At 46.2% G+C, this 27447-nt stretch overlaps 1 protein-coding gene across 5 annotated transcripts in view; it reads left to right on the top strand.

Moving 5' to 3' along the window:
• Positions 1 to 27447, top strand: part of LOC117005092 (ubiquitin-associated protein 2-like) — a 222010-nt gene that overhangs the window by 180216 nt on the left and 14347 nt on the right. For 4 of the 5 annotated variants that reach the window (XM_033076365.1, XM_033076364.1, XM_033076363.1 and 1 more), the window contains exons 22-25: positions 20389 to 20467; positions 21857 to 22071; positions 24860 to 24959; positions 25043 to 25150. In XM_033076365.1, coding sequence (XP_032932256.1) covers positions 20389 to 20467; positions 21857 to 22071; positions 24860 to 24959; positions 25043 to 25150 — 502 coding nt within the window. The remainder of the gene's footprint in view (positions 1 to 20388; positions 20468 to 21856; positions 22072 to 24859; positions 24960 to 25042; positions 25151 to 27447) is intronic. The other variant, XM_033076366.1, reaches the window with a different exon arrangement.

The raw sequence follows: 27447 nt of genomic DNA, 5'->3' as shown, positions 1-27447 counted from the left end.
CTCTCAAATTCAAAATACCTACAACTAGCAGTTACCTAACCCACTCTTTTATATCCCCCAAACTGATTGGGCAGGCACAGATGTTTCCACTCCTTGGTAATCAGTACAGCTGCAAGTCATTGGGAAAGATTCCCTCCTGCACTATCCTTTCAGCCTAGCTACCCACATTTCCTTTTCAGTTGGAGTATAGTGGGCTTCAGATCCCCAACTCTAAAACCCCTAGGGTCAACCTTGTGTCTCCCCTGGTGCTTTCTGCCAGAGGCTCCAGGAAGGATCATTCTCCCCAGCTGCAGTGTAGAGTACATTTTTTACATCTTGCCCTGTCCTGACTGGCCCAAAGGGCTACAGCATGACCTGTCTCTTTGATTTGCTCAAAGGCTTTTCATTGCTCAGGGCCCCATTTGAAAACATTCTTCTGAGTCATTTGGTAGAGAGAGCTTACTATATTTTGGAACGTACATTCTCCAAAAGCCTACCGTGCCTAAAAAAGCTTGTGTTTCTTGTGAGTTGGTGGAGACATTGCTGTTTTGTTGATCATATCCACTGGTATCTGGCAATGTCCATCTTGCCATTTTATTCCTAAAACCTGGATCTCTTGAGCAGGTCCCTTGACCTTACTTTGCTGTATTGCCCCACACAATGTTATCAATGTATTACAGGTGTTCCAGAGCTTCACCCTGTTCCAGTGCAGTCTGGATCAGTCCATGGCAGATGGTAGGGCTGCGTGTCCATCCCTGGAGCAGTCGATTCCAGGTGTACTGGATGCCCCTCCAAGTGAAAGCAAACTGTGACTTGCACTCTGCTGCCAGAGGGATTGAGAAAAACACATTAGCGATATCAGTTGTGGCACCACTTGGCTGCCTTTGACTCCAGCTCATATTGCTCCATGTCCAGCACAGCAGCACTCAGTGGTGTGATTTCATTCAGGCCACAGTAATCCATTGTCAGTCTCCATTTGACTTTCCCACTGGCCATATGGAGCTGTTAAAGGGTGAGTGGGTCCTGCCGATCATTCTTTGGCTTTCTAGTCGATGAGTCAGCTTATGGATGGGAATCAGGGAGTCTCGGTGTGATATTGCTGCTGGTGCATTCTTGGCACCTGCTGTTCTTCAACCTTCAGCAATCCCACAACTAAAGAGTCCTCCAAGAGACCGGGCAAGGTAGGCATCTGATAACTTTTTCTGTCTCTAGGGCAGCTATACAGAAAGCCAACTAATACCCTTCTGGGTCCTTGAAATACCCTCTCCTGAGATAGTCTATGCCAAGGATGCACGGAGCCTCTGGGCCAGTCACAGTGGGGTGCTTTTGCCATTCATTCCTAGTCAGGCTGATTTCAGCCTCCAGTACAGTCAGCTCTTGGGATCCCTCTTTCACTCCAGAAATACAAATGGATTCTGCCCCTTTACAGAATCATAGCATATCCCAAGTTGGAAAGGACCCATAAGGATCATCAAACTCCAACTCCTGGCCCTGCACAGGACACCCCTAAGAGTCACACCATTGTGCCTGAGAGCATTGTCCAAGTGTTTCTTGAACTCTGACAGGCTTGGTGCTGCGATCACTTCCCAGGGGAGCCTGTTCCAGTGCCCAACCACTGTGATACATGAAGGGACAAGACCCACCAGCAGAGAGTGAATCTGAGACTTATTTGGAAGCATCAGTATCTATATCTTTACTCCTAAGAGCTTTTTTTGGTTACAGCTGACAGACATAATCACAGTTCTACAATAAATCTGTCCTCTTGACATTTTCCATTGTTCTCTCCAAAGCCATGGTAAAGGAGTGTGAAGAGTGTACAGTTTTATGTTGAAGTAGAGACCTGTTCGTCCAGTTCTGTCTCAGGTACACACTGTCCAGAGATACGATGCTGCTGCTGCAGGCACTGCTGTTGTTCTCTGTTTAATTCTTTCCTTACACTAACACCTGTTACCCCAACAAACCACCCTCTGGGTGAAGAACGTTTTCCTAATATCCAATCTAAACATCCTCTGACACGGCCTTCCTTTGTATGCTCTATAATAGCTTTATATCTTTCTTATACTGTGGTGCCCAAAAATGCACACAATACTCAAGATGAGGCCACACCAGTGAAGAATGGAGTGAGACAATCACCTCATTTGATTGGCTGGTGATGCTTTACCTGATGTCCCCCAGGACACAGTTGGCCCTCCTGCCTGCCAAGGCACACTGTTGATTCATATCAGCTTGCCATAGCTTGATGACATTAGGTTACACTGTGCACTGGTATCTACTAGAGGCTTATACTCTTGTGGGTATCACATTCCAGGCCATTGGATCCACACAGTCCAGTAAACCCAGTTGTCCCTCTCTTCCACCTGGCTAGAGGCAGGGCTTCTCTAATACTGATGACAGGATTCTCCATTTAGTTCTTGTAGAAATGGATTAGAACTTTGTTCTATAGAATCAGTAGTGAAATCAACCCTTCTATTCTGCCTGGGAATCTGTCCACTGGAGCAGCAACTTTCCTGGATGAACCCAGGATTGGATTGTGATTGTTTTTTCCCTGAAATTCCTGCACCTTTGCCTCTAGGGTCAAAGTAGGTTTTCCATCCCACTTCCTCATGCCTTTTTTGTGGTCCTACAAGTAAAAATACAGGATATCCCATGTTGTGTACATTCTGTATACTCACTTAAGAATGAAAGGACACATGCTCTCAGTTTCTGAGTGTAGTGGTTTGACGTTGGCTGGGTGTCAGGTGCCCATTAAGTCACTCTATCACTCCCCAGTGGGACAGGGGAGATCATAAGATGAAAAACAACTTGTCGGTTGAGATAAGGCAGTTTACTAAAGCAAAGGAAAAAAGTGAGTTTGCATATAGATAGGCAAAGGAAAAAGTTAATCTTTACTTTCCATCATGGAGCGATGTTCAGACACTTCCCAGGAAGCAGGGCTTCAGCACGCATAGTTGGTTGCTTCAGAAAGCAAACATTGTAGAATAACAAATGCTCCCCATTCCTCATCTCTCCCTTAGCTTTTATATCTTAGTTGATATAATATGGTATGGAATATCCCTTTAGTTACAGTAAATTCACGAATACAAGCCGCACGGAGTATAAGCCGCATATCCGGTGTGTTGGCAACATTGATGTCTTTGTCAATAAATAAGCCGCACCCGGAATATTAGCTGCACTTTAGTTCGCCGCGAACTTTCACAAAGTCGTCATTTAGTAACACAATCGCGGGATCGCCGGGGCGTACTGGCTTACTGCCGACCTTGGAAACATTGTTTCCAAGTGAAAAAAGACACACCCTTTATTTACAAGCCGAAAAAGACAGGAACAATAGTGTGGTCATTTTGCGAGCATTCCCAATGGATCCGCGTTGCCTTTAAACAGCCGCTCAGCCAGGCAGCTGAGCTCCGAGCGGAGCCACATCTCCGTGCTGGCACAGGAGCGGCCGCTCTAGCCCTCGCAGCCCCGCGGGGCGAGCGGCCGCTCTAGCCCTCTCCCTGCGAGCCGAGTGGCCGTTCTACCCCTCTCCCTGCGGGCTGAGCGGCTCCCCCAGCCCTCTCCCTGCGAGCCGATCGCCCACTTCATCCCTCTCCCTGCGGGGCGAGAGGCTCCCCTAGCCCTCTCCCTGCGAGCCCAGCCAGCCCCGCAGCCGCACAAGACTGAAAACACTTTAAAAAGTACAGAGAAATATCACACACTTTTATCGAACTGCCGAGGTAACTCGCCGAGGTAACTCACCCCGATAACAACCCCCGCCCCTCAGTAACGCCGCCATCCACAGGCAGGCAATAAGCTGTTCTCTGATTGGTTCATCGTCGGAACAACGGGAAACCATGGATTTCAAACTGTTTCGACTCGGGACTGGACTGGTATGATACTAGGTAAGGGCAGATATCACATTTTTGTTCATAAATTAGCCGCACCCAAATATTAGCCGCACTTCCGGGTTTTCACCAAAATTTTTGTCTAATTACTGCGGCTTGTATTCGTGAAATTACTGTAATTTGGGTCATCTGGCCTGGTTGTGTCCCCTCCTAGGATCTTGCCCACTCCCAGCCCCCTTGATGGGGGAAGGAATGTTAGAGAGACAGCACTGCTCATCAGCAGCCAAAACGCTGGTGTGTTCTCAAACACCCTTCCAGCTACCAATGCAAAGCACAGCACTGTGAGGGCTGCTATGGAAAAATGAATATCTCAGTTAGACCCAATACACTGAGATATAGGCCCAAAGAGGGAGCAGCACAAACAGTCCAGGAGGTTCCTGGAAAACATTGATGGCAACTTTCTGACACAAGGGGTAGAGAAACCAACAAGCTGCTTAACCTTATACTAATAAACAAGAAAGGCCTTGGCTGCAGTGACCATAAGATTGTTGTAGTTCATTATTGAGCAAGGAGGAAGCAGGGCAGCACATATGATCGCAAACATGGACTTCAGGAGAACTGACTTAGGCCTCCTCAAGGATCTTCTTGGAAGAATCCCATGGGAATGGGCCCTGCAGGGAAGAGGAGTCCAAGAATCCTGGTCAATATTCAAGCACCTTCCAGACTCAAGAACAATGCATCATGATCAGCAAGAAGTCAGGCAAAGGAGGTAAGAGACCTGTGTGGATAAATAAAGAACTCCTGTCTCTACTCGAGCATAAGCAGGAAACACACACAAGATGGAAGCAGGGTCAGGCCACTTGGAATGAATATAGAGAGGTTTTCAGAGTAAGTAGAAATGAGATGAGGAAGGCCATGGCCTATCTGGAATTAAATCTGGCCAAGGATGTTAAGGACAACAGTAAGGGCTCCTTCAAATAGAACAATAACAAAAGGAAAACTAAGTATATGTGGGCCCGTTACTAAATCCAGGGGGGACTCCAGTGACAGAGGACGCAGATAAGACAGTTACTGAATGCTGCCTTTGTATTGGTCTGCACTGACAAGACCAGCCCTCAGGGATCTCTGACCCCGGAGAACAGGGTAAAGGAATGATGGAAGACATTCATTTGGTCAAGGAGGATTGAGTCAGAAAACACCTAGGCAAACTTGACATCCACAAGTCCATGGGCCCTGACAAGATACATCCAGGAGTGCTGAGGGAGCTGGCAGACGCCATAGCGAGGCCACTCACAACCATCTTTGAAAGGTCATGGAGATCAGGAGAGGTGCCTGAGGACTGGAAGAAAGCAAATGTCACCCCAATCTTCAAAAAGAGCAAGAAGGAAGGCCCAGGGAGCTACTGGCCAGTCAACCTCACCTCAATCCCTGGAGAGCTGATGGACCCCTCATTCTGGAGGCCATCTCTACCTATATGGAAGACAAGGTGATCAGGAGCAGTCAGCATGGATTCACTAAAGGGAAGTCATGCTTGACCAGCCTGATTGCCTTTATGATGAAATGACTACCCAGATGGATGAGGAGAGAGCCATGGATGTTGTCTACCTGGACTTCACCAAGGCTTTTGGCACCGTTTCTCACAACATCTTCATAGGCAATCTCTGGAAGTGTGGACTAGATGCGTGGACAGTAAGGTGGGTTGAAAACTGGCTGAATGGCAGATCCCAAAGGGTTGTGATCAGTGACAGAGTCTAGTTGGAGGCCTGTCACTAGTGGTGTCCCCCAGGGTTCAATACTGGGCCCTGTATTGTTTAACTTATTCATCAATTGCTTGACTGAAGGGGCAGCTGCCTCCTCAACAAGTTTGCTGGCAATACAAAGCTGGGAGGAGTGGCTGATACCCCATAGTCTTGTGCTGCCCTTCAGAAGAACCTTGACAGGTTGGAGAGATGGGCAGAGAGGAACCATCTGAAATTCAACAAAGGCAAGCGCAGGGTCCTGCACTTGGGAAAGAATAACCCTGTGCACTAGCACAGACTGAGGGCCGACCTGCTGGAAAGCAGCTCTGCGGAGAAGGACCTAGGCATCCATGAGCCAGCAGTATGCCCTTGAGGCCAAGAAGGTCAATGGGATCCTGGGGTACAAAGATGATTAAGGGACTGGAGTATCTCTTATGAGGAAAGGCTGGGGGAGTTGGGCCTGTTCAGCCTTGAAAAGAGACAACTGAGAGGGTATCTCATCTATGTATATAAGTATCTGAAGGGAGGTTTCAAGAAGATCGAGCCAGGGTCTTCTTGGTGGTGCCAAGCAATAGGACAAGAGGCAACAGGCAGAAACTGATGTACAGGAAGTTCCACCTGAATATGAGAAAGTTCTTTACTGTGCATGTGACTGTGCACAGGAACAGATTGCCCCAAGAGGTTGTGGAGTCTCCCTCACTAGAGATATTCAAGAACCATCTGGAGACAATCCTGTGCCATGTTGTCCTGGTTTAGGGCAAATTTGGGAGTAAACCTCTGAATGGGGTCCCTCTAGAAAGCAAATTCAAGCGGCCCCTCCCCCAACTGGCTCGGGAAAAGATTTCCTTGGAGAAAAGTGGGAAAAAACTTTATTTAACAATCAAAGTACAGTAATTTCACGACCATAAGGCGCACTGAACTATAAGGCGCACCTCCGGGAGTCGGCAAATTTCGCAACTTTGTACACTATATAAGGCGCACCGGACTATAAGGCACACTTTTTTTTGCCGCGAAGATCCGTACCACGCGCAACAAAGTAACAAATTAGTAACGGAATCCTGCGATCGTGGAGTTTACTGGCAGGTGCTCAATTTGCAAACATTTTTCACAGATTGGTGTAGCCTTTAAACGCAGCCCCAGGCGCCCTCCCCGTGCGTGAGGCCCGGCACTCCCGCCCGCCCCCGGCTGGTGAGGCGGGGCTTGGGGCGGCCACAGCTCGCGGCTGCCGCGGTTCGGGGCAGCCACAGCTCACACCTCGGGGTTGCTGCGGTTCAGGGCGGCTCGGAGCCGCCCGCGGCTCAGGACCGTCCGCAGCTCGGGGTGGCGCGGCGCTGCCCACTCCCTCTCTCCCTCTGCGGCTCCTGCTGGCCAGGGGCTGGGCGGTCCCGCTCAGGCCACACGGCTGCCGGGGGCTGGGACTGGGAGCCAGCCACTCCTGCCCCCCCTCGCGGCTCGGCGCTTCTGTGGCACCGCCCCCCTCACAGCTGGGCTCACAGCTCGCACTTTTTTTTGCAGCGAGGAGCTGTGCCGCGTGCAACAAAGTAACAAATTACTGGCAGGTGCTCAGTTTTCAAACATTTTTCACATACTGGCGTAGCCTTTAAACACAGCCCCAGGTGCCCTCCCCGTGCCGCAGGCCCCCGCACTCCCGTCCGCCCCCGGCACCGGCTGGCATGGCTCGCAGCTCCTGGCTACCACTGCATGGCCGTGGGTCCTGGCTTTCCCTGCCCGGCGGCCACAGCTGCCATGGGCCCAGGCACTCCCGCCCGGCACTGGCTGGTGCAGTTCGGCTTCTTGTTCCCCCCCGCACCCGGTGCCACCCAGCTTCTTGTTTTCCCGTGCCTGGCGCCGCCCGGCTTCTTCTTCCCCCCGCACCTGGGCCGGGGCCAGTGGCAGCTCCCTCCCTCCTTGCGCAGCTCCTGCCGGCTGCGGCCACCCGCTCCCACCTCCCCTCGCGACTCGGCACTCCCACAGCACCACCCCCCCATTGCGACTCACACTTCCGCATTGGCAAGTTTCACAACTTTGTACATTTTATAAGGCGCACCGGACTATAAGGCACACTTCCGGGTTCGGGGGAAAATTTTAGTCAAAAGGGTGCACCTTATAGTCATGAAATTACTGTATTCACAAGCATAAAAATTGAATAATATTAAACAATAAAACCTGTTGCTTTTCTGAAGAGATGGGAAATTCAGAAAGTCCTTTTCATGAGGTGTAGGTTGGCTTGCTCTGTCCCTCCAGCACTGGAATGCAGTGTCCCAGGCTCATGGTGGGTCCACAGGTGTGAGCTCCTGGTGTTCTTCTGGGTTTTCAGTCCAGAGCAGCTTTGAACAGTTCCAAGAAAAGAAAAACCACAGTCCAGGGAACTTCACTGCCTCAGCTAGCTAAAAAAATACTAACTAAAAAGCAAAGGAGAACTCTCTCTCACTGTCCATCCATGCTGCAGACAACACAGTCCAAGCACAGGAATGCGGAGGAGTGAGTGCAGTTTCTGAAAACAAACTGCGCGCTTCTTTTCCCCCCCCTTTGCTCTCGGAACCAGTCTTAAAGGTGCAGAACTTAATATCCAGCATAAACAGAACAGACTATTGGGGATACAAGCATCCTATAGTCACCCTAAGATGTGCTCTGGGATGATCCTGCTTGAACAGGGAGGCTGGACCAGATGACACCACCACTGGTGGTCCCTTCCAATCTTATCCATTCTGTGATATCCCTCTTAATTGCTGGAACTCCTGGGTCAGTTTATCTGACAGTTTCTTCACAGCTGAGATGAGGGAGGAAGAAATACTGTCTTCATATTCCCAGAGATGGTGAACCACTTCATCCACTGTTAGTGGTGTATTGTCTTTTCCAGATTAATGTTGTTAATGGGTTGGCATGCACCGTTGGTATGCTCTGTACACATTTCCATTTCACGGGTTGTAGTCATAGGATTTTGTCTGGAACTTTGTGTAATTACGCATTGTCCAGGTCATAATAAATCATCTCTCACATGGCTAATTCCCTCAGGTGTAAGATGCCTTTCTCAATTGTAGTCTAGTTGCCTGGGTGACATGGAATATCTTCTTTTTAGGGATGCCTTCCACCACAGTTGACAGGAGTCGTCTCCAGAGACTGAGGACTTGTGTCATTTTTCCCATTACTTTTTCAATGCCTGCTTCCTTAGCAAGTGATCCTAGCTGCTTGACTTCCTTACCCTCTATTTCCAAACTGCTAGCTCTGTTATCACAGCATCAGAACAACCAGGCAGTAATAATACTCACCTGGATGACAGCTGAAATATTTTCATATCTCCTCCAGCTCATTTAAGGATAGAGATCGAATGGTGGTTACCACTTGTTCCTCCTCTTCCTCCTGTTCCTGTGAATGGCACTTGTGACAGTCCTGCTGCTTTGCCCTCCCTCCTTGTCCTCCTTTACTAAGCTCTTTTATGAGCTGATGTCTGTGTATATTTCTTCTGTATAGGGGCAGCTGATACCAGCACATATTGGTTCTCTGGTTCAGCTGCAAGGCCTGTCACAGGGGTTGGAGTAGTTGCAGAGCCTGTTGTCTTGTTGTCAGATCGAGACCTTCTTGTCCCCCTGAATGCACTGAGTGTTGTTGAGCAGGGCTTGGTAGGCCTGGGTCAGGCCCCAGCGTATTGCAGTGATTTGTGTCTCTCTGAAATTGCCAGGGTGACTGTCTTTGAAACACAGGTGCTCCCACAAGCAACCAGGAGAGACTCCCTTGGAGGGGCTTGGGGTCCTGGGTTTTCCCCTGAGGCACTGGAGTAGATGGTGAGGGTCCTTTTCCAGTGAGGTCAGGTGTTAATTAAGGCCCGGTTCAACCACCATTTAATCAAACTGCTACCAACACCCTGACCAACAGGGTGTCAGGTTGTATTCTGACTCTGTCAGTGTTTTTGTATTATTGCATTTATTTTAATTTTCCTATTAAATTGTATTTCTGACGTGGGATCTCCCACTGGTTTGCTTTCAAACTAAACACTCACTCGTAGGAGAAGCAGTGGGAGGACAAAGGCTCCACAGTTGCAGCCAATCCTCTGGGCAGCAACTGTCTGGCACTAAACCCCACCTGTCTCCACTCTGATCCCAAAAGTGAGAGAAGCTGACCCCAGTCCCTGGACCCCCAGTCAAAATCTCACCGTATCTCTGCCCTTCCCAAGAGAAAACCACCCAGCTAAGAGCTGTCCTGGACATGCTCTCTCACAGATTGTTGTGTACCTCTGTGTGGCAGTGAATATTGCAGCTTTTCTAAAAGATGCAATTTGAAACCTAGCCAGCGTGTTAAGCAGGCAGGTACCAGGGTGAAAATCCCAGCTCATCTATTGGACCTTAAGTGCTAATGTATCATTGGTCAAAAAAGTGAATGACAGAAATTGTAACCACCTGTGTGAGCCCGGGAAAGATCAAGCACCCTATTTAAGCGTGCTCACACACAATAAAGTTGTTTAAGTCTTGTTACAGTGAGCTATGAGTGTCGTGTTGTGTCTTTGTTTTGGACCCAACGCCGCCCCGCCCCCTGCCCCCCCCCCCCCCCCCGACAGCCCAACAGATGAAACAACAGAAACTACTGAAACAACTGTAACAACCTAACACCTCTGCACTGGCAGAGCATGGGATGCTAAGAAGTCCTTGACTCAGGGTGAGCATCACTTAGCAACAACCAAAACAAGTGTGTTATCAACAATTTTCTCATACTGAATCTAAAGCAGAACTGTACTAGCTACTAAGAAAAACTGAACTGTATCCCAGCTGAAACCAGGGTGGACAGTGTGAAGGACACAGTTCCTGGGGCAGATATTTTTGGGTTGGTGGTTGGAGGGTGAAGGAACAGCTGATACTGGTGGTGAGTGAGCAGTTTTCTTCATGTGGAATACTGTTCTGACCTGTCTGTTCTGGTTGGTTTGAGCCATGTTGGGTGGTAGTGTTTGGGGGATATATCGTTTGGTTTGCTAATTATGTGTTGGGGTGAGGAAGGCCTAGGCCAATGTACTTTATCTAGTGAGGCCGGTCCCCCTGACCACTGGTGTGTGGCCACAGGCAGGAGCATCCTGGGCCAGTTGTGGTTGTTGTAGGAGAACAACGAGTAGTGTGTTTCCTATGCTTTTTTTGGCTTTTTGGTGTTTCTTGGGTGGGTTTGGTAGCACTGAGGTGCTGTTCCTTGTCTGAATCGCCCCAGGCCTTGGTGGGCCTGCTCCTTGCCTCTTTCAGGTGCACTTTGTCCATGCCACCCTGCTTGGCCCCAAGAAGTGCTGTAGAATTGCTGAATGATTATGATGGGGTAGTAGAGGTGGCTTTCATATCTTGGCAGTGGGAGACGGTTTGGAAGGGAGAGGGGTGGTGGTGGAAGAGGAGGAGTGTGCAGGGCAGGCAGCATGTTGTTTGGGCGAGTGTGTGCTTGAGGGTCCAGCATCAGTGGGAGATGCCTGTGGACTTGGAGGACTATAGTGGGTCCCTGGGAGTGGCCTGATGTCCAGAGCCTTCAACCAGGGCAGGAGGCATCAGTGGGATGGGCTGCAGGAGGAAGACTCATCCCTGCTTGCCTGTGGGGAGACCCTGTCTTTGCCCTTCACGCATATATATGATGGCCTTCTTCTTACATCACAGAAATTTTCTCCAGTGCATGGGCTGTGTTGCAGCCTGGCCCCAGCCTCACCGTGGTCATGCCTGTTTCACTGTTGGCACAGGCTCTTGACTGGAAAAGGTATGAGCAGTGCTGAGCAATCCGAGCCCTTGCTGCTGTTGCCCCCACTCAATCTGTGGCTGCTGATGTTGGCTGGAGATGGGCATTTGATGCAGGTGTGCTTGGTGGAGGACAGGAACTGGTTTACTCTTCATCTGCCACATGAGCGTGTCCATATGTTCAAAGCAGATGCAAACTTTGATTTGGACATGGTCCCAGAGGCAGGTGCTTTTGTTGTGGGCACAGATGAAGTCCTGGATGAGCCTGAAGTATTTGTTGATACTGAACAGCAGGTTGTGAGGTCCTTGGCCTTCAAAGAGCATGCCATTGGCTGGCATACGTTGCTCTTCCAGGTGGTGGATGTAATGCTGGAGGTTGTTGAGGAGGTCCTGCCATGCCTGGGTATCCCAGTGTTGGGGAGTGCTGGGACTGCTGAGGATGTACAAGAGGTGCTGGAGGATGTGGGGTGCAGTGGTGACAGCTTGCTGTGGGTGGTTGATGTGGAGGAGGATGTCGAAGGCAAATTACACATACTGGTGGTGGCAGGTCTGTGGTGGGCTGGGAGTTGTCCTAGGGGAAGGTGATGTCACAGGGATGCAGGTGGTGGCAAGCAAGGGCTGTGGCAAAAACCAGAAGGAGGAGTAGGAGCACCAGGGCACCATGCTGCAGGCGGGGTTGTGGGTGCTGCATGGGTGCTCCATGGCAGGAGCCTTATCAGGCTTGGTGGTGGGTGAGGGTAAATGCTGTGCTTGGATTGCTTCTGGGCAGCCAACTTTATATGGTTCTATGGCTTTCCTTTCATCGTCATCTAGACAGCATTTCTGTTTACATTTTGAGTTTTGCTTTCTGTTTACTTTCTCCTGAGGGCTGCTGTTGAAGTGTGGGGGAAGCCTGGCTCCTTTGTGTTGCATTAAGAGTATGGATTTAACTTTTGCCTGACAGATTGTCTTCAAGGACTTTCACTGAGACAGTTTCAGAAAGTCCAATATAGATAGTTTATTGAGGCAACAGATTCAGAATTGCTGTTGATAAATGCTCTTGCTGTTAATGCTAAATATCCTAAGGCTGGCCAATGATTAATTAAGCTAAGAATTCACAGTTCACTAAGCTTAACTTCGCATTTAATTAAGCTTACTTTCACCCAGGTGTCATCTGCTAAATGCAATTTCTTACTGAAAGAGGCATCCCTGCTAAGGGAGAAAGGAAAATGAGTCAGAACTGTCAATCTGCCCAGCAATCAGTGAAGTGTCTCCTCTTAAGAAGGTATTTCTCCTCTCGACCAAGTGTTTGCAAAGGACCAGATTTATAATCTTGAGGAGGTGAGACTAGGTCATAGTTTATAAACTTCTAACAAGATTTGTTACGTGTTAATAAGGAAGTATGAGGCTAATGTCCGGCAGAGAGGCATGGGTGCTGTTCTGTGAGGCTTCTGTGGTTTTTTCTAGCTTCATTGAGACATCAAGCTGAGGCCTTTGCTTCACCCCAGATATCATTCAGTTGTCAAGATAAGTATGCCCTTGCTCAAGCCAGGTGCAAGATAAGCAAGTGGCTCAGCTCATGTTCTTGCTCAACTAGTCTCATCAGTTCTCCACATTTTGACACAGCAAGCCTGGCAGTTTTCTACACTGTACTGTTATGGTTCAATGGGTGATGAAAGCATGGTGGCAGAGGCTTTTGGGGTAGCTGTACTAGGGATACATTTTAGGGTTTCCTTTTTGTCTCTTTTGTGAGTGGTCTTGCTTGGTTTTATTTTCAAGTTTGTCAACCAACATCTATTTTTTTTTTATTTCATGCTCTTATTATTTCTATATATAAGTTAATGTATGTTTTCTTTTTTTTTCTTATTGAAAAACATTTTTAGTTTGTTGGACTTCTTTTTTTATTTTCCCCCATCTTTCCCTATAACATCTGCAGCCTTGCTGATGAAAGTGTTTCTTCTCTCTCTGCAAATATCCTGAAGAATGTTTTTGGGGTCATATGTCATTCCTCCCCAGTTTCTCCTCAGTGTGTTGATATTTGTAAATAAGTGAATAAATGTTTTGAAGGTTTTTCCATCAACTATTCATGCAGTGGTTGTGGTTTCTAGATTTTGGGATATTTTTGTGTTTTGAATTTGTTATAGAAATTAGGCAACATTAGATGTATGGGAGGCAGGAACTGGTGGAAATATTTGTCTTTGACATACTGGTCTGTTTACATCTAGAAAGTGAAAGTGGGCTGAGTCCCAAGTGCAAGTCATTACTGCTTCCTGGGAAGCTTCCAGTAGTGAGAGATACTGGTGGCTGCTGATACAGTGATCTGGGGGAGGAGTGTGTGTATGTCTCTTAAAATTTAATTCAATTTCTTAATGCCTATGTTCATGCTGTAAATTCTCACTGTTGTTGTTACGGTTTCAGTTCAACCGGGTGGAAACACCAATTTAGTGTAGTGGTTTCGGTTCGCCAATTTGAGATTTCCCAGCCAACGCACCAATTATTGTCGCAGATTTGGTGCTGGCCAAATTGCCAGTGCACCCACTAGAATTATTTACTCATTCACTGCTGTGAGATGAGATTAGGAGGAAGGCAAAACAGGCTCAAACCTTAAAGGGTGCAAAGACAAAACTTTATTACTAGAAACTATAAGAAAAAAAAATAACAAGAAACAGAATAAAACTTTCAAAATGTTTTTCCTCCCCCCACAACTTCTTTTCTTTCACACTGACAAGGTACAGAAACAAATCAGTCAGTTTACCATCTCTAAAAATAGTGTTTCACCAATTTACTTGAGAGAGGAGACTTCTCTGCAGTCTATGGGGATTTCTCCACAATAAACAGTATTCTTGTGGCCTCGATGTCACAGCGAATCAGTTGCCCGGGAGAATGGAAATCTGATCACTGTGTAAAAATCCCTTCCTCGACTAACAGTCTTCCCACAACTGTTACTGAGGATCATACCAACTTATGGGGCACACTTTAAGGATTATAACAGTTCAAACAAAAACTCTCTTTGTATTTGAAAAAGGAGGTCTTTCTTCTTCTCTTCCCTGAGGGGCAGCAGGGATCTTCTCTCTATTCAAAACTATGGGATCAGTCACTTCAACATCTACTTACTTTAGCACAAATCCCTCTGCTCATATCTAGTTAGAACATTTCATCCACCCCATAATGCATTTTCTTTGAGTTATAGGGAAAGAAGAGTCTCTTCTTCACAGCTTAAAAAAAAAAAGACATTTCAGTTCAAGAGTGAGACATCTCCATCAATCCCTTCCATCTGGGACCTGATTCTTACTTTTGTCTGATCTCAGTGTTTTCATGCTGTTTCTGTGCATATCTTCATCTTGGTCCTTTTCTTTCACCCAGGAGAGAGAACAAAGTGTCTGCAAGTCTCATTCTGGGCTGTGAAAGAGTTCATATCTTGCCTGGGCCTGCAGATGGTCATGTGATCTCTTCCGGGATGTGGCTGGGAGCTGTTTTACGATATAGTCTTTTCAACAACCACGCTGGGCTGGACTAGGTTCTTAGCAGGGGCCCAACCAGAAACGGTACTGTGTTGTTTGGCTGCATTCTATTTGGGGGAGGGAAGCTCGGCCCAGCGCCCCTCCCTCCCCCCCCTCCTCCATCCAGTGGCCACAGGGGCTGCACTGGGCCCTGCTGTGCCGGAGGGGTACAACACTGTGGCCCCTGCCCGGAGCTACTCTCCCGGGGGCCCTGGGGACCGGCAGCAGGGCAGGGTTATAATGTCAGCTAGATGTTTAGCTGAGCTGCGGGCGACCTGGCTGTGCCGAGGGGGAACTAGGATCTTTCTATTGGGGGCCCCAGCCAAAAACAGGGCTCAGTGGGCTTCCCGAACCCTGTGTCAGAGCCTGCCCAGCCCGGACCCAGCCAGTCCCATGTGCCATGCAGGGCCCTGCCCCAGCCACTCTAGTTACCTTCCAAGAGGCCAGAAAATGAAAGAGAACTTCCCGGAGTTTGTTCATTTTAAAATGTGAATTTCACAGAGGCGTGTCCATCTCTTTTAGTGATTTAACCGGTTGTCGGTTCTGAAAATGAATCACTGATTGGTTTTTGTTAAACATAGAGGAAGCCTAGCTGCTCCTCTTAGCAAAAATCACTTCCGTGTGTTGTCTTTAGTGCCAAACCAGCACAGTTGTGTTTTGGGGTTTTTGTTTGTTTTGTTTGGGTTTTGTTTGTTTTCATTTTGGTGTATATTACATTGGTATATGCGATATTTTCTGTTAGTCTGTTGCAGGCTGCCTGTGTAGCAAAGATCTTATAAATGCCTTAGCTGGTGCATGTGGTACCTAGTGAGCTGCTTGGTGGAACTTCTATTACATCAGAACACTTATTGTTTTTCAGTCCTTTTCTGTCTTGCATTTTGAGTCTATTCCTGATATTTCAGTTTTGACTTTAGGCACCTTCTCCTTCTGTAGTTCAGTGTTATAGGTAATAAACGAATTAAACCAAATTAAAATATTAAAATAGCAATTTTTATTTTTGCGACCGAAAATACGGTCTTGGGAAGCCACAAACAAAAAGGACAACACCGAACCCGGGTTCGGAGTTGGGTGAACATGCCACGATGATCTGGCCTCTGTTGCACCAGATCCCCCTGTGTTCACACATGCCGTCCTGGGAAGTCCGTTTTTATACAGTTTTTCTGGCCTGGGGCAAGAGTCCCTTTTATTTCTGCCGTGGACTCTCATATTCAGATAACTTCTTTTCTTGGTGCTGCCCAGGACAAAGGTTCTTCCTGTGCATCGATGAATCCTGATGAGGGTTGGGTCTGCTCCATATTGAGGTGTAATTTTCCTTGGGGGGGTTGATTTTCGCTTACGGTAACTGAGGTTTTGGAATGTGATTTTTCCCAGGGGAGATGATTAGATTTATGGGAACTGGTATTGATATGTGGTTCACCCGGGCGCTTCTCGGCTCGTCCTGACGGGTGGTACTTGACATGTCCTTATCACTGATCTTCTCCTGATCGGTTGTTATGCGGTTTCAGGTCTGCCGAGCTAGGTCTGTTAACATGTTAATCAAGGCTTTTGTCCATGGCTCCGAGTACTGGAGTCTGGTGAAGCAATCCCTTCCTGGCTGTGGCTAAAAGTTTCCTTATTTATTTCATACATCTATTTTATATCACATAAACACGAATTACAACATAACATATATCACATCAGGAAATACCTGTGTTGTTTGAAGAGCAGAGTATCTCTTCTGATGTTTTCCTATGGGCGGGAATGAAATGTAAAGATAACCGGTTTGCACTCGTATTTTCTAATGATTTTTGTTTTGAATGCGTGTATGCACAGGTGTGTGAGATAGGGATATTCAGTGCTTTTGTGGTTTTCCTGTCGTGGTTTAACACCAGCCAGGCACCAAGCTCCAAGCAGCCGCTCACTCACTCCCCCACCAGAGGGATCAGGGTGACAATCAGAAGAATAAAACCTTGAAAACTTGTGGGTTGAGATACAGACAGTTTAATAGGAAAAGCAAAAGCTGCACACACAAGCAAAGCAAAACAAGGAATTAATTCACTGTTTTCCATGGGCAGGCAGGTGTTCAGCCACCTTCAGGAAAGAAGGGCTCCATCACATGTAAATGGGGACTTGGGGAGACAAACACCGTCATTCCAAATGTATCCCCTCCTTCTTCGCCAAGCTTTATATGCTGAGCATGATGTCATATGGTCTGGAGTATCTCTTGAGTCAGTTGGGGTCACCTGTCCCAGCTGCATCTCCTCCCAACCTCCTCCCCAGCATGGCCGTAAGAGGAGCAGAAAAGGCCTTGACTCTGTGTAACCTCAGCAATAACAAAATCATCTCTACATGATCAACCCTGCATTCAGCACAAATCCAAAGCACAGCCCCATACCAGCCACTGGGGAGAAAATTAACTCTACCCTGGGTAAAACCAGCATATCCCCTACATGAGGGGCAGTGGTAATAATTGAAATCCTTAGATCCTGTTCTCATATGGATTTGGCTATATTTTTTGTGATTTATATAGGGAAAAATTGCTACTGTGTCAGTTTCAGTTCACATCCAATGAATCCTGTTCAGATTTCTTCTCCAAATCTGCTTTTTGTGTTATGATGTTCCTTAGAAGGAGATGGGAGTGCTTCTTTTGAGTAACCTGCAAAGATTTTTAATAGGAATTTGGTTGTGTTTTACTAAGTGAATCATGCTGGAGGTGCTGAGGTGGAATTACCTGGGAAGGGAAGGAAAGGAGGATGATATATAACACAGTTTCAAATTACAGAAAACACCTGCAATACTAAATCCTTGCCAGATGGTTTCATGTTCTGTGATAGAGGACTGGGTTTAGGAGATGGGAGGGATGCGCCAAAGTGCAGCAAGGAGGAAGGTGCTGGGGAATTTGCAGAGAGGAGTATGAAGGAGGAGGATGCTTTTCCAATGTTGAAGACTGTGGAAATTGATACATAAATGGTTAAAGCATTAACTCTTTGTGCTGGTTTGAAGGCAAGCCAGCAGGAAGAATCAACTCCACACAAATATGTTGCAAGAGATTCCAAATCAGAACTACAATTTAATAGGACAACTACAAAAAAGGCAATACTACAGGGAACATTCACTTAAATCAACAAAGTCAGAATATGACCTGACACCCTGTTGGTCAGGGTGATGGTAGCAGTCCCATTGGAGTGATGGATGTGATATTGTCAAACTAGTGATCCTGTAGAAAGGTCTGGTCCTTCTCTGGAGGTCCAGTGGTTGTATCATGGTGTCCCAAGCCCCAGATTATATACAGGTAGGAATTTTCAATTCCTGCCCCAGGGTGGGGAATTTCACAATGGGATGATATAATTCTATGAGTCATGCTGGCGAGTCCTTGATGGCCCATTAGCAGAGCTGGCCCCCCCTTTAGGCTGTGTGTATTGGACAGCTGTTACCAATCAGTGACTATTACCAGCTCATCAGAAGGTGATATAGGTGGTGATAGAATACATACCTGTCCCGGTTTAAAGGGACAGTATTACCAGGAAAAGGAAATTCAGGAACTCTCAGGCACAAAAAGGTATAGGTTGGGAATAACAGTTCTTTACTGTTATATTTATAAGACAAACAAAAACAGCATCAGCTATATGAAAGAAAAAAACAGTGACAGAACAGAACGGAATTCAGTCTCAGTCCCTTTTTCAGTCACCGATGGCTCTCCGATGGAGCAGGGCAGGCGGCTTCTCAGTCGCGGCTGCTGCAGGGGCAGGGGAGGGGGCCAGGTGGCCTTACCGCCCCAGGTGGAAGAAAGGGTGAGGAAGGAACTCTGCTCACCGTGGGCGTCCCAGTTCCCAGTTGTTCAGAGGAAGCAGGAAGCTTTAGCAGTCCAAATCCAAGAAGCCTGATCCCAACAGGAGAAAAGGAACCTCTCTCCTCGAGTTCGGCCAGTGAGCTGTAAGAGTTCTCCTACCCCCAGTGTCCTCTTACTTGCCGAAAACAAAAGCAGGACTCCACCTTTCCCTAATGGAGCCATCAGGTTGCTTCAGCTAGTCCTTTGTCTCCAGCTCTTAACGGCTAATAGGAGAGCCATCCCGGCTAGCTTAACATAATAATGGGAAAAATTTCTAAACCTCGACAACCCACAATACCTTAAATTGTAAGGCAATACATTCTTGATTTGGAGGTTGTGGGGAGAAAACCATGAGAATTAGGAGGAAAATTACAGTAATTTCACTAGTATAAGCCGCACCCTTTTGACTAAAATTTTGGTCCAAACCTGGAAGTGCAACTTATACTCCGGAGCGGCCAATATATGAACAAAGTTCAGAAATTTGCCAACCCGGAAGTGCGAGCCGGCAGCAACCCTGAGCTGGGCCAGGGCCACTGCCGGCGGCGGCAGGGGAGCTGCGCCGGGGCTGGCAGCTGGGGGGGTAGCAGCACCGGGGGGGGCTCAGCCAGCAGCGGCAGGGCAGCACTGAACCAAGCCTGCACAGCCACAAGCCGAACCAGTAAATCCCGCCATCCTGCGATTCTGTTACTAATTGGCAACTTTGTGAAAGTTGCACACAGATCCTTGCTGCGAATGAAAGTGCGGCTTATAATTCAGTGCATATTATATATGGAGAAAGAACGAAAAGTTGCCGACACCCGGAAGTGCGGCTTATGATCAGGTGCGGCTTATACTCGTGAAATTACTGTACTTAGTAGAGTATCAGCCTCATAAGTGTTCACCCAGAAAGGGAAGGGCAGATTTTTCTCTTTTTGTCCCAAACTGAAGACAAAATATTGCTTTGGTTTTGCTGGCATGTCTTGTCAAAGTGTGAGCTTTCTAGAATGAGGATTTTCTTAACATTCTGTAGAAGAATGATTTAAGGCAGTGGTCTCCACCTTTTTTGATTGCACTACCTCATCAGCAAAAAAGTTATAAGCACTCTCAATATATTTTTATTTATAAATTATGTATGTATACTATTGTCCTAATATGTATGTTATAAAACATACATGAAAATAAAAAGATGAAAATAAAAAAATACAACAAATTTTTTTCATACTTTATTTTTAATGTTTTAAAATTTTATTTATTAATGGTACCAAAAACAATTTCTTCATGCACCCCAGTGGATTGTCTTGTGCACCTCACTTTAGAGACTACTGATCTGAGTTCTCTGGTAACATAGTTTAAGTAAATTTTCCAGTCATCAGATGGTAACTCTTTTTAAACAGTTTAAAAAATATTTGTGCTGTTTTCCTAGCTGATGTTTTCTACTTTTAGAAAACAGAGCATATTAAAACCTTTAGACTACATCCACATTGTGATTATGGTCCTGGCTTGAACCTAGGTCTTTGGCCCCTGATGGTCTGTTGCTCTTCCAGATACAGTCTCGCTGGAATATGACAGCTCAGAGCTGCGGGTTGGGAGGGGTAAGCGTTTAGTCATTGCCTTTAATTTACCATTAAGAAATTAAGTATTTGCATATGATATTAAAAATGTCTGTAAAATAGGTTTATTTTGAAGTTGAGGATACAGGTTAACCTTCAGCTATGCTGTAAATGATAACGTCAGTTTCTGTCCAAACTTCCTTTAGTTCTTCCTTTTAAAATTTTCTTATGCTTATAAGAAATATAAGGGTTATATTATAAAAAGTATAAGGGTTCATAAGAGTTGTCCAGCTCTGTTATGGCTTCAGCATTTCAGCTATTAATAAATGACAATATCTTTTTTAAGGATTACTACGGAATTACATTCCCTGCTCCTGCAACCTTGACAGGCAGAGATGGAAGCCTTGCTAACAACCCCTACTCAGGTGAGTATTATTTAAACACAAGGATGGTGAGCGAGATGTGCTGGTCATCCTGCTGTTGCTGAAAAAGCGGTAATTTTCCCTTTCTGTAGGCAGTTAAACCCATCAGTCCAAACTAACCAAACAAAAGCAAGCATCTTTCTTTCAACCCTGACACTGATATTTTTTTCCTTGATTTTTTTTTTCTTCATGGTTTTGGTCAGTAATTCATGTGACTCAGAGGTTCTTGGGAATAGTAGCGTCATCTAGTGTTCTTCCCAGGTGCATAGAGGTGCTTGAAAATATTCCATAGTTTAATCATTCTTCTTGAAATTTGACTGGCTTACTTTCCTTTGTCACTGCTATTTTAGTACTTGCATGTTCTCAGCAGGAGCTACCTCTAGCAGTCTCCCTCTCACCTTCTCCAAATCTAATGGACTTCATTCCCAAAAGCGTGTGGTCTAAGAAGCCCTTGTTTATTCCTGCTCTTACTCTTCAGTTATTGTTGTGCAAAGATGACATTAATGCTATCCAGGATTTTCAACCAGTGGTTTTCTTTCACTGCAATCTGATTATAGCTTTAAACTGTAGCTATAGGTGTTATAATTCCTATAACGATGATATTAAGTGTTGTCATACTTTTTGGTAACCAACATAAAGGAATACTAGTTGGGAATGAGATAGATGTGAGTGATATATGTCATTTCCCTAAAAACATGTGAGCATGGTGCTCTGTAGGCCACCAGAAAATGCAAGTGTTCAGGAGTTTTTCTGTTGCATAATCATTTCTCTTGGGAGTCTGCTTTTGGGGTAAAAACCAAATTTCCTTTCCTACTTCTTAAAAAAGGTGGCCCACGATCCAAGTCTTGCTTTCCTGGCCTTCAGCTATTGTTTCCAGAACTTTGGTGGTGTGAGGAACCAGACATATTAACGCTAGTTATGCTTGGCAAATAGACAGACTGACAAAAATATACCTATCACTTCCTGTAAATCCTAACTTGCTTTCAGCCCATGAAGCTTAACTAATGGGTTTAACCTCTAGGAGAGTCACACTTTAACCCAACAACTATTTACTCTTTGGCTGTTTACCACACTTTTGCTTTTAGCATGTTTTATTGCAATGATCTGCTATAATGAATCTACTCAGATTGTGTGGGATAGGTAAGTATTGGTATCTCTATTTTAACAATGGATTAGCCATGGCATGGTGTTCTCTGCCACTAACAGGCAATGTCCCTGTAGCCATCAGGAACAAAGACTGGGAGAGGGCTTCCCATGAACAACTACAGGCTTTCAAGTGTAAGATGTGTTCTCTTGTGTAGTTGTCTACTTGTGTTCAGATTTTGAATCCTTTGAATTCCCCACTTCTTGTGTAGCTTTGTTAGTTTTTCTGATGAGTTTGTTCTTTCGCAGGTGACGTAACAAAATTTGGCCGTGGGGATTCTGCCTCCCCTGCTCCTGCTACCACGCTCGCCCAGTCGCAGCAGAACCAGACTCAGACTCACCATACAACTCAGCAGCCATTCCTCAATCCGACCCTGCCCCCAGGGTACAGCTATGCTGGGTTACCTTATTATGCTGGTGTGCCCGGTGTTCCCAGTGCATTCCAATATGGGCCAACCATGTTCGTAAGTGTGATAGGCTAAACTGTAACCCTCCTTGTGTGCCTCTCTGGTTTTGCTCTCTTCAGCCCAAACCTTCTACATCTTAGAATCACAGGATGGTTTGGGTTGAAAGGGACCTTAAAGATCATGTAGTTCCAATCCCTCTGTCATGAACAGGGAAACCTTTCACTAGACCAGGTTTCTCCAAGCCCCATCCAACCTGGCCTTGAACACACTTCCAGGGATGAGGCAGCAACTACTTCTCTGAGCAACCTGTGCCAGTTTCTCACCACCCTCATTCTAAAAAACATCTTCCTTATGTCCAATCTAAATCTATCTTCTTTCACTTTAAAGCCCCCCTTGTCCTGTCACTACAGACCCTGGTAAAAAAATGTTTGTGTCTTTCTTATAAGCTCCCTTTAAGTACTTAAAGGCCACAATAAGTTATTTCTGGAGCCTTCTCCAGGCTGAACAGCCCCAACTCTCTCAACCCTTCTTCAAAGGAGAGGTACTCCAATCTTCTGATCATTTTCATGGCCCTCCTCTAGACCTGTTCTAACAGGTCTTTCTTGTGCTGGGGGCCCCAAAACTGAATATGATACTCCAAGTGGGGTCTCATGGCAGCAGAATAGAGTCATCTTTCCCAGTCTGTAAGGGATCTTCAAAAACATTCAAGCATGAGAAAATAGCTGCAGTCTCTTCCTCAAGAAAATGGGAAATTTAAAAGGTCAGAGCTCATGGATTCCTGTGCAGGTTACTGTAAATAGCAGACTGCTTCAGCTCTTGGACTTGGTGTTCCTGAAAGCCTGTAGCATCCTCCAGATAGTCAAAGGGAGATCCAAAGCTGAGTCAGAGAGCTGAGAATGCCTAGGAAATCCTTTTGAGGATGGAGGAGACTGGATTAAGTCAGGGAGTCTCAGGATGGAAAATGTTATTTGGGAAGAGGGATACTCCAAGCAGAAGGGTAGATTACTATTTTAGGACTCTGTAGTACTGTGTCTTAGGAAAACGACTCAGGCAGGAGTTGGTGTTTCATTTGATTCTGTTGTGACAATTTGCTGTTTACAGTCAGTGTATGAAAGAGATTCAATAAGGCCAAGTGCTGGATCCTGCACTTGGATCACACCAACCCCCTGCAGTGCTACAGGCTGGGACAGAGTGGCTGGAAAGCGGCCCAGCAGAAAAGGACCTGGGGTTGCTGGTCAACAGCCAGCTGAACATGTGCCAGTGTATGCCCAGGTGACCAAGAAGGCCAATGGCATTCTGGCCTGTATCAGCAATAGTGTGGCCAGCAGGACCAGGGCAGTGATTGTTCCCCTATACTGGGCATTGGTGAGGCCACACTTCGAATCCTGTGTTGAATATTTGGCCCCTCACTACAAGAAAGATATTGTGATGCCTAGAAAGGCTTATCTGGAACAGAAACTAGACAGAGTTAAAAGGAATAAAATAGGTATTTATTGAAAGACCTTAAAAAGATACACCTTGGGCAGTACAAAAACCTGGCTGGGGCTGCACCCAGGTTGAATCCAAGATGGATCCCGGTCACAAGGTTTTACACTTTGATAAGTTTTGGTTCATCTACAGATTGGGGTCAATTGTCCAACCACAGTCCCAGGTTATGAAGTCTCAACCCCCTGGCTTACCCCCTTCCTTTTGCTGTTGTTTATGCTTTGTGGGCAACAGTTGTTCTTGATTCTCTAGCTGGGAAGGGATTGTTTTGTCTAACTACTCTGTGAAGAGAACTTAGTAACAAGTAATATGAAGTTTCAGAGTTAGAAATTAAGAAGCAGAGAATCTGAAAAATATAAAAACTAAAACCCAAGGCATCAAGGTGCTGAAGCGTGTCCAGAGAAGGGCAATAGAGCGTTGCAAGGGTCTAGAGAGTAAGTCCTGTGAGGAGCTGCTGAGGGAGCTGAGGGTGTTTAGCCTGGAGAAAAGGAGGCTCAGGGGGGACCTTCTCACTCTATAACTCCCTGACAGGAGTGCAGCCAGGTGGGGGTTGGGCTCTGCTCTCAGGGAACACGGATCAGGACAAGAGGAAATAGCCTCAAGCTGTGCCAGAGGAGGTTCAGGTTGGACATCAGGAAGAATTTCTTCACAGAAAGGGTTGTTAAGTATTGGAATGGACTACCCAGGGAGGTGGTGGAGTCGCCATCCCTGGAAGTGTTCAAGAAATTACTGGACGTGGCACTTAGTGCCATGGTTTAGTTGACAAGGTGGTGTTCAGTTGTAGGTTGGACTTGATCTTGGAGGTCTTTTCCAACCTTAATGATTCTATGATTCTAAAGAAATACACTGTCACAGTGGTGAAGAATGGAGACATGACACAACATTGGTATTTCATGCAGCAGAGAGATCTTTAATGGCTTACACAGCACTTATATACCCTATTCAAAAGAGTCCACATTCGAATCTGATTGGCTATGATTGGTTACCACCCAGCTCATTGACCAATAGCTACCTGCTTGCGTTCATGTCAGGGATTGACTCTCTGTAGCTAAATCCCTCCTCCTCTTATGAAGCAAACAGTCACAGCTATATGCTGTCATAATACACAGTCCGTTTTTAGAGATGGTTGTGCTGTAATCAGGGAGGCAGCTCTGGCAGAAAACTTGGAGCTTGCATAAAGTCACTACAGCAATTTACTTCTGGAAGCTTGAGTGCCATGTCCTATGTCAACCCAGTGCTCCCAACTCCAGATTGAATTTACCACAAGGTGAAGATGCCTTCTCCACTAGATGGCAGAGGGACCTTGTTTTTTGTGTGCCATTCTCTGCATAAGAGTCTTTTGTTTGCTTCCTTTGTCCAGGTACCTCCAGCATCTGCTAAACAGCATGGAGTCAACCTGAGCACCACATCGACTCCTTTTCAGCAAGGGAGTGCCTACGGGCAGCATGGCTATGGAGCAGGTATGCTTACCACTGCGCTTTTCATATGCATATCTGCAGAGCTGTTTGCTCACTGTAACACCTTGTCTTGTACACACTGGCAGGCTATGATGACTTAACACAGGGAACAGCAGCTGGAGATTACAGCAAAGGAGGCTACAGTGCATCATCTCAAGCACAAAACAAATCTGCTGGCACTGGAACTGGGAAAGGTAACATGAGGTTCCTCTTGAGTGGGATTTAGTAGGGCCAACTCCCAGTGCTGTGCAGTCAACAGAGCAGCCAACTCTAAACAGGGTCACGATTCAAGCTGTTTGTCCATCTCACATGTTATAGATAATAAACGAATCAAGCCGAATTAAAAAGATTTAATAAGCAATTTTTATTTTTGCGACCGAAATATGGTCCTCAATAGCCACAATCAAAAGGACAGCACTAAGCCCGGGATCGGCACTGGGTGAACACACGCTGATCCGACCTCTATTGCATCGGATCCTCCTGTGTTCACAAATGCCGTCTTGGGCAGTCCGTTTTTATACAGTTTTTCTGGCCTGGCGCAGAAGTCCTTTTTTTCTGCTGTGGATTCCCATATTCATGTAGTTTCCTTTCTCTGCAGTGGACTGGACAAAAACAGTTTTGGCGCAGTGATAAATTTTGATGTGTGCAGATTTTGGCTTAGGGAACTGGGTATTGAAATGTAGGTTTTCCTGAGGACCCTGGTGTCATGGTCCACACAACCTGAGCGGGGGTCGTGATGGTTCGTTCGACCACAGGGTGCAAAAGACAACAGCAAGAGACTAAGGTTTTGTTCAGCAGCAAGCAGCAAAGCAGTTTATTGAGGGCAAACAACTCAGTTTTGGGATAGTGGTGAGAGGGAGAGAGATAAAGATGATGAAGTAGAGAGAGAGACAGAGACAGAGACACAGAGAGAGAGAGAAAGTGAGGGGAATAGCTACCAACAGATGGGATGTCCTCGGATCATCCGTCGATGTCTTCCATCCATGGGGAGAAAGAAGTCTCAAAGGTCTCTTCTGAGAGTAATGATTTTATAGTCCATTTCAAGGTGAGGGGCCACTGGCCAAAAGGTGGGAAGATTTATGGACTATTGTGTGTGAGGCCTATCACTCAGGTGCAGAAAGTACGGTTCAGCCTGCACCTGCTTGAGTGCAGTGCAGCATGACAGTAGAGCATACACCCGAACACAGTCCATTGGCAAGCATCCCCCTTGGCCAGACTCGGTGGCTCCTGCCCAAAGTGAGTGGTAGGGATCTCAGGGTCTCAGTCTCTGACGATCATTGTGAGGCAGAATCAGGCAATCTTCTGACAGACCCTTACACCCTGGTTATCTTGATTGATGGTGATTATCGAGTACTCATGGCCAGGGAGTTTCCTGGACTGCCTCATAATGAGTCACCTCCTTGGGGCTGGTTCTATTAACTTGCTAATTGCAGCTTTGTTAGCAGATGCAGCGCTGGAATCCTGTGAAGCAATATTTTCTCCTCACTGTGGCTCAGTGTTCCAAAAGTTACTTTATTAAACTCTATTTACGCAAACACGATTCATCGTTCATAAAACATGAATTACTTTATAACATATATCACAACCCCTCCCCTTCTGCATAAACATATTAATTTGTGTTCCCTTATCCCTTTCCCTTAATCTTCCTCTGATTCTCCACTGCTATTCCACTTTTCTAGTGATTCTTCCTGACAATCTTGATAAGTGAACTGATCCCTTTTTATCTTTTCCTCAAATTTTGCTAGTGCCTCTACTGCATTAGTCTTCACCTCCTTTTGTCCCAATTTCATTATTTTGGACGTTTTATTACCCTTTAGCCCTGAAGCGAGTTCTGGATCCATAGGCATGGCTGCTGTTTGCATACCTTACACTACTGAGTATATGAACCTAATAAAACATGGTATCAGACAAGGTAGAAAGATAATTCCAGTTACTGAGCAGAGTACAAAAAACACTACCTTTTCCCACCATGGCCCCTCGAATAACTGGTCCCTCCAAGATGCCTGGAGAATGGAATTCCATTTCTGTACGGGCACGTGGGCTACCTTTTTTATTTCTTCAGCAAGTCCCCTGATAGTTTCTCCATAATTGTCAATTTTTATACAGCATTCTCATCTATTGAACTTTCCACAGACTCCCCCTTCTTCGGCTAACAGCTAATTCAATGCTATTCTGTTCTGATACACAAAAGCCCGCATCTGGGAATGCTGTTTGGCCAATAACTCGAGGGCATCCGAAGTGTGATTTGACACAATCTCTACTACTGCCTGCAGCTTTATCAGTCTGTTTAACAGGTAAACTGGAGTTCTGTATCCCCAACTTCCATCTTGTGCCCATGATGCAAAACTATAATATTCTATTATCTTTTCAGTAGGCCATTCTTCCCCTTTCCAAGTTTGGTTGCCACCCACATCAGGAAGTTTCCTTTTTAATTCCCTCTTTTCCCTATTCAAGGTTTCGTAGAGAGGTGCCCCCAACAACTCACTGTCAG

This window comes from Catharus ustulatus, chromosome W (genome assembly GCF_009819885.2).
Source record: "Catharus ustulatus isolate bCatUst1 chromosome W, bCatUst1.pri.v2, whole genome shotgun sequence".
NCBI lineage: Eukaryota > Metazoa > Chordata > Aves > Passeriformes > Turdidae > Catharus > Catharus ustulatus.
The sequence above is the reverse complement of the archived record's forward strand: the minus strand, read 5'-3'. Positions and strand labels throughout refer to the sequence as shown.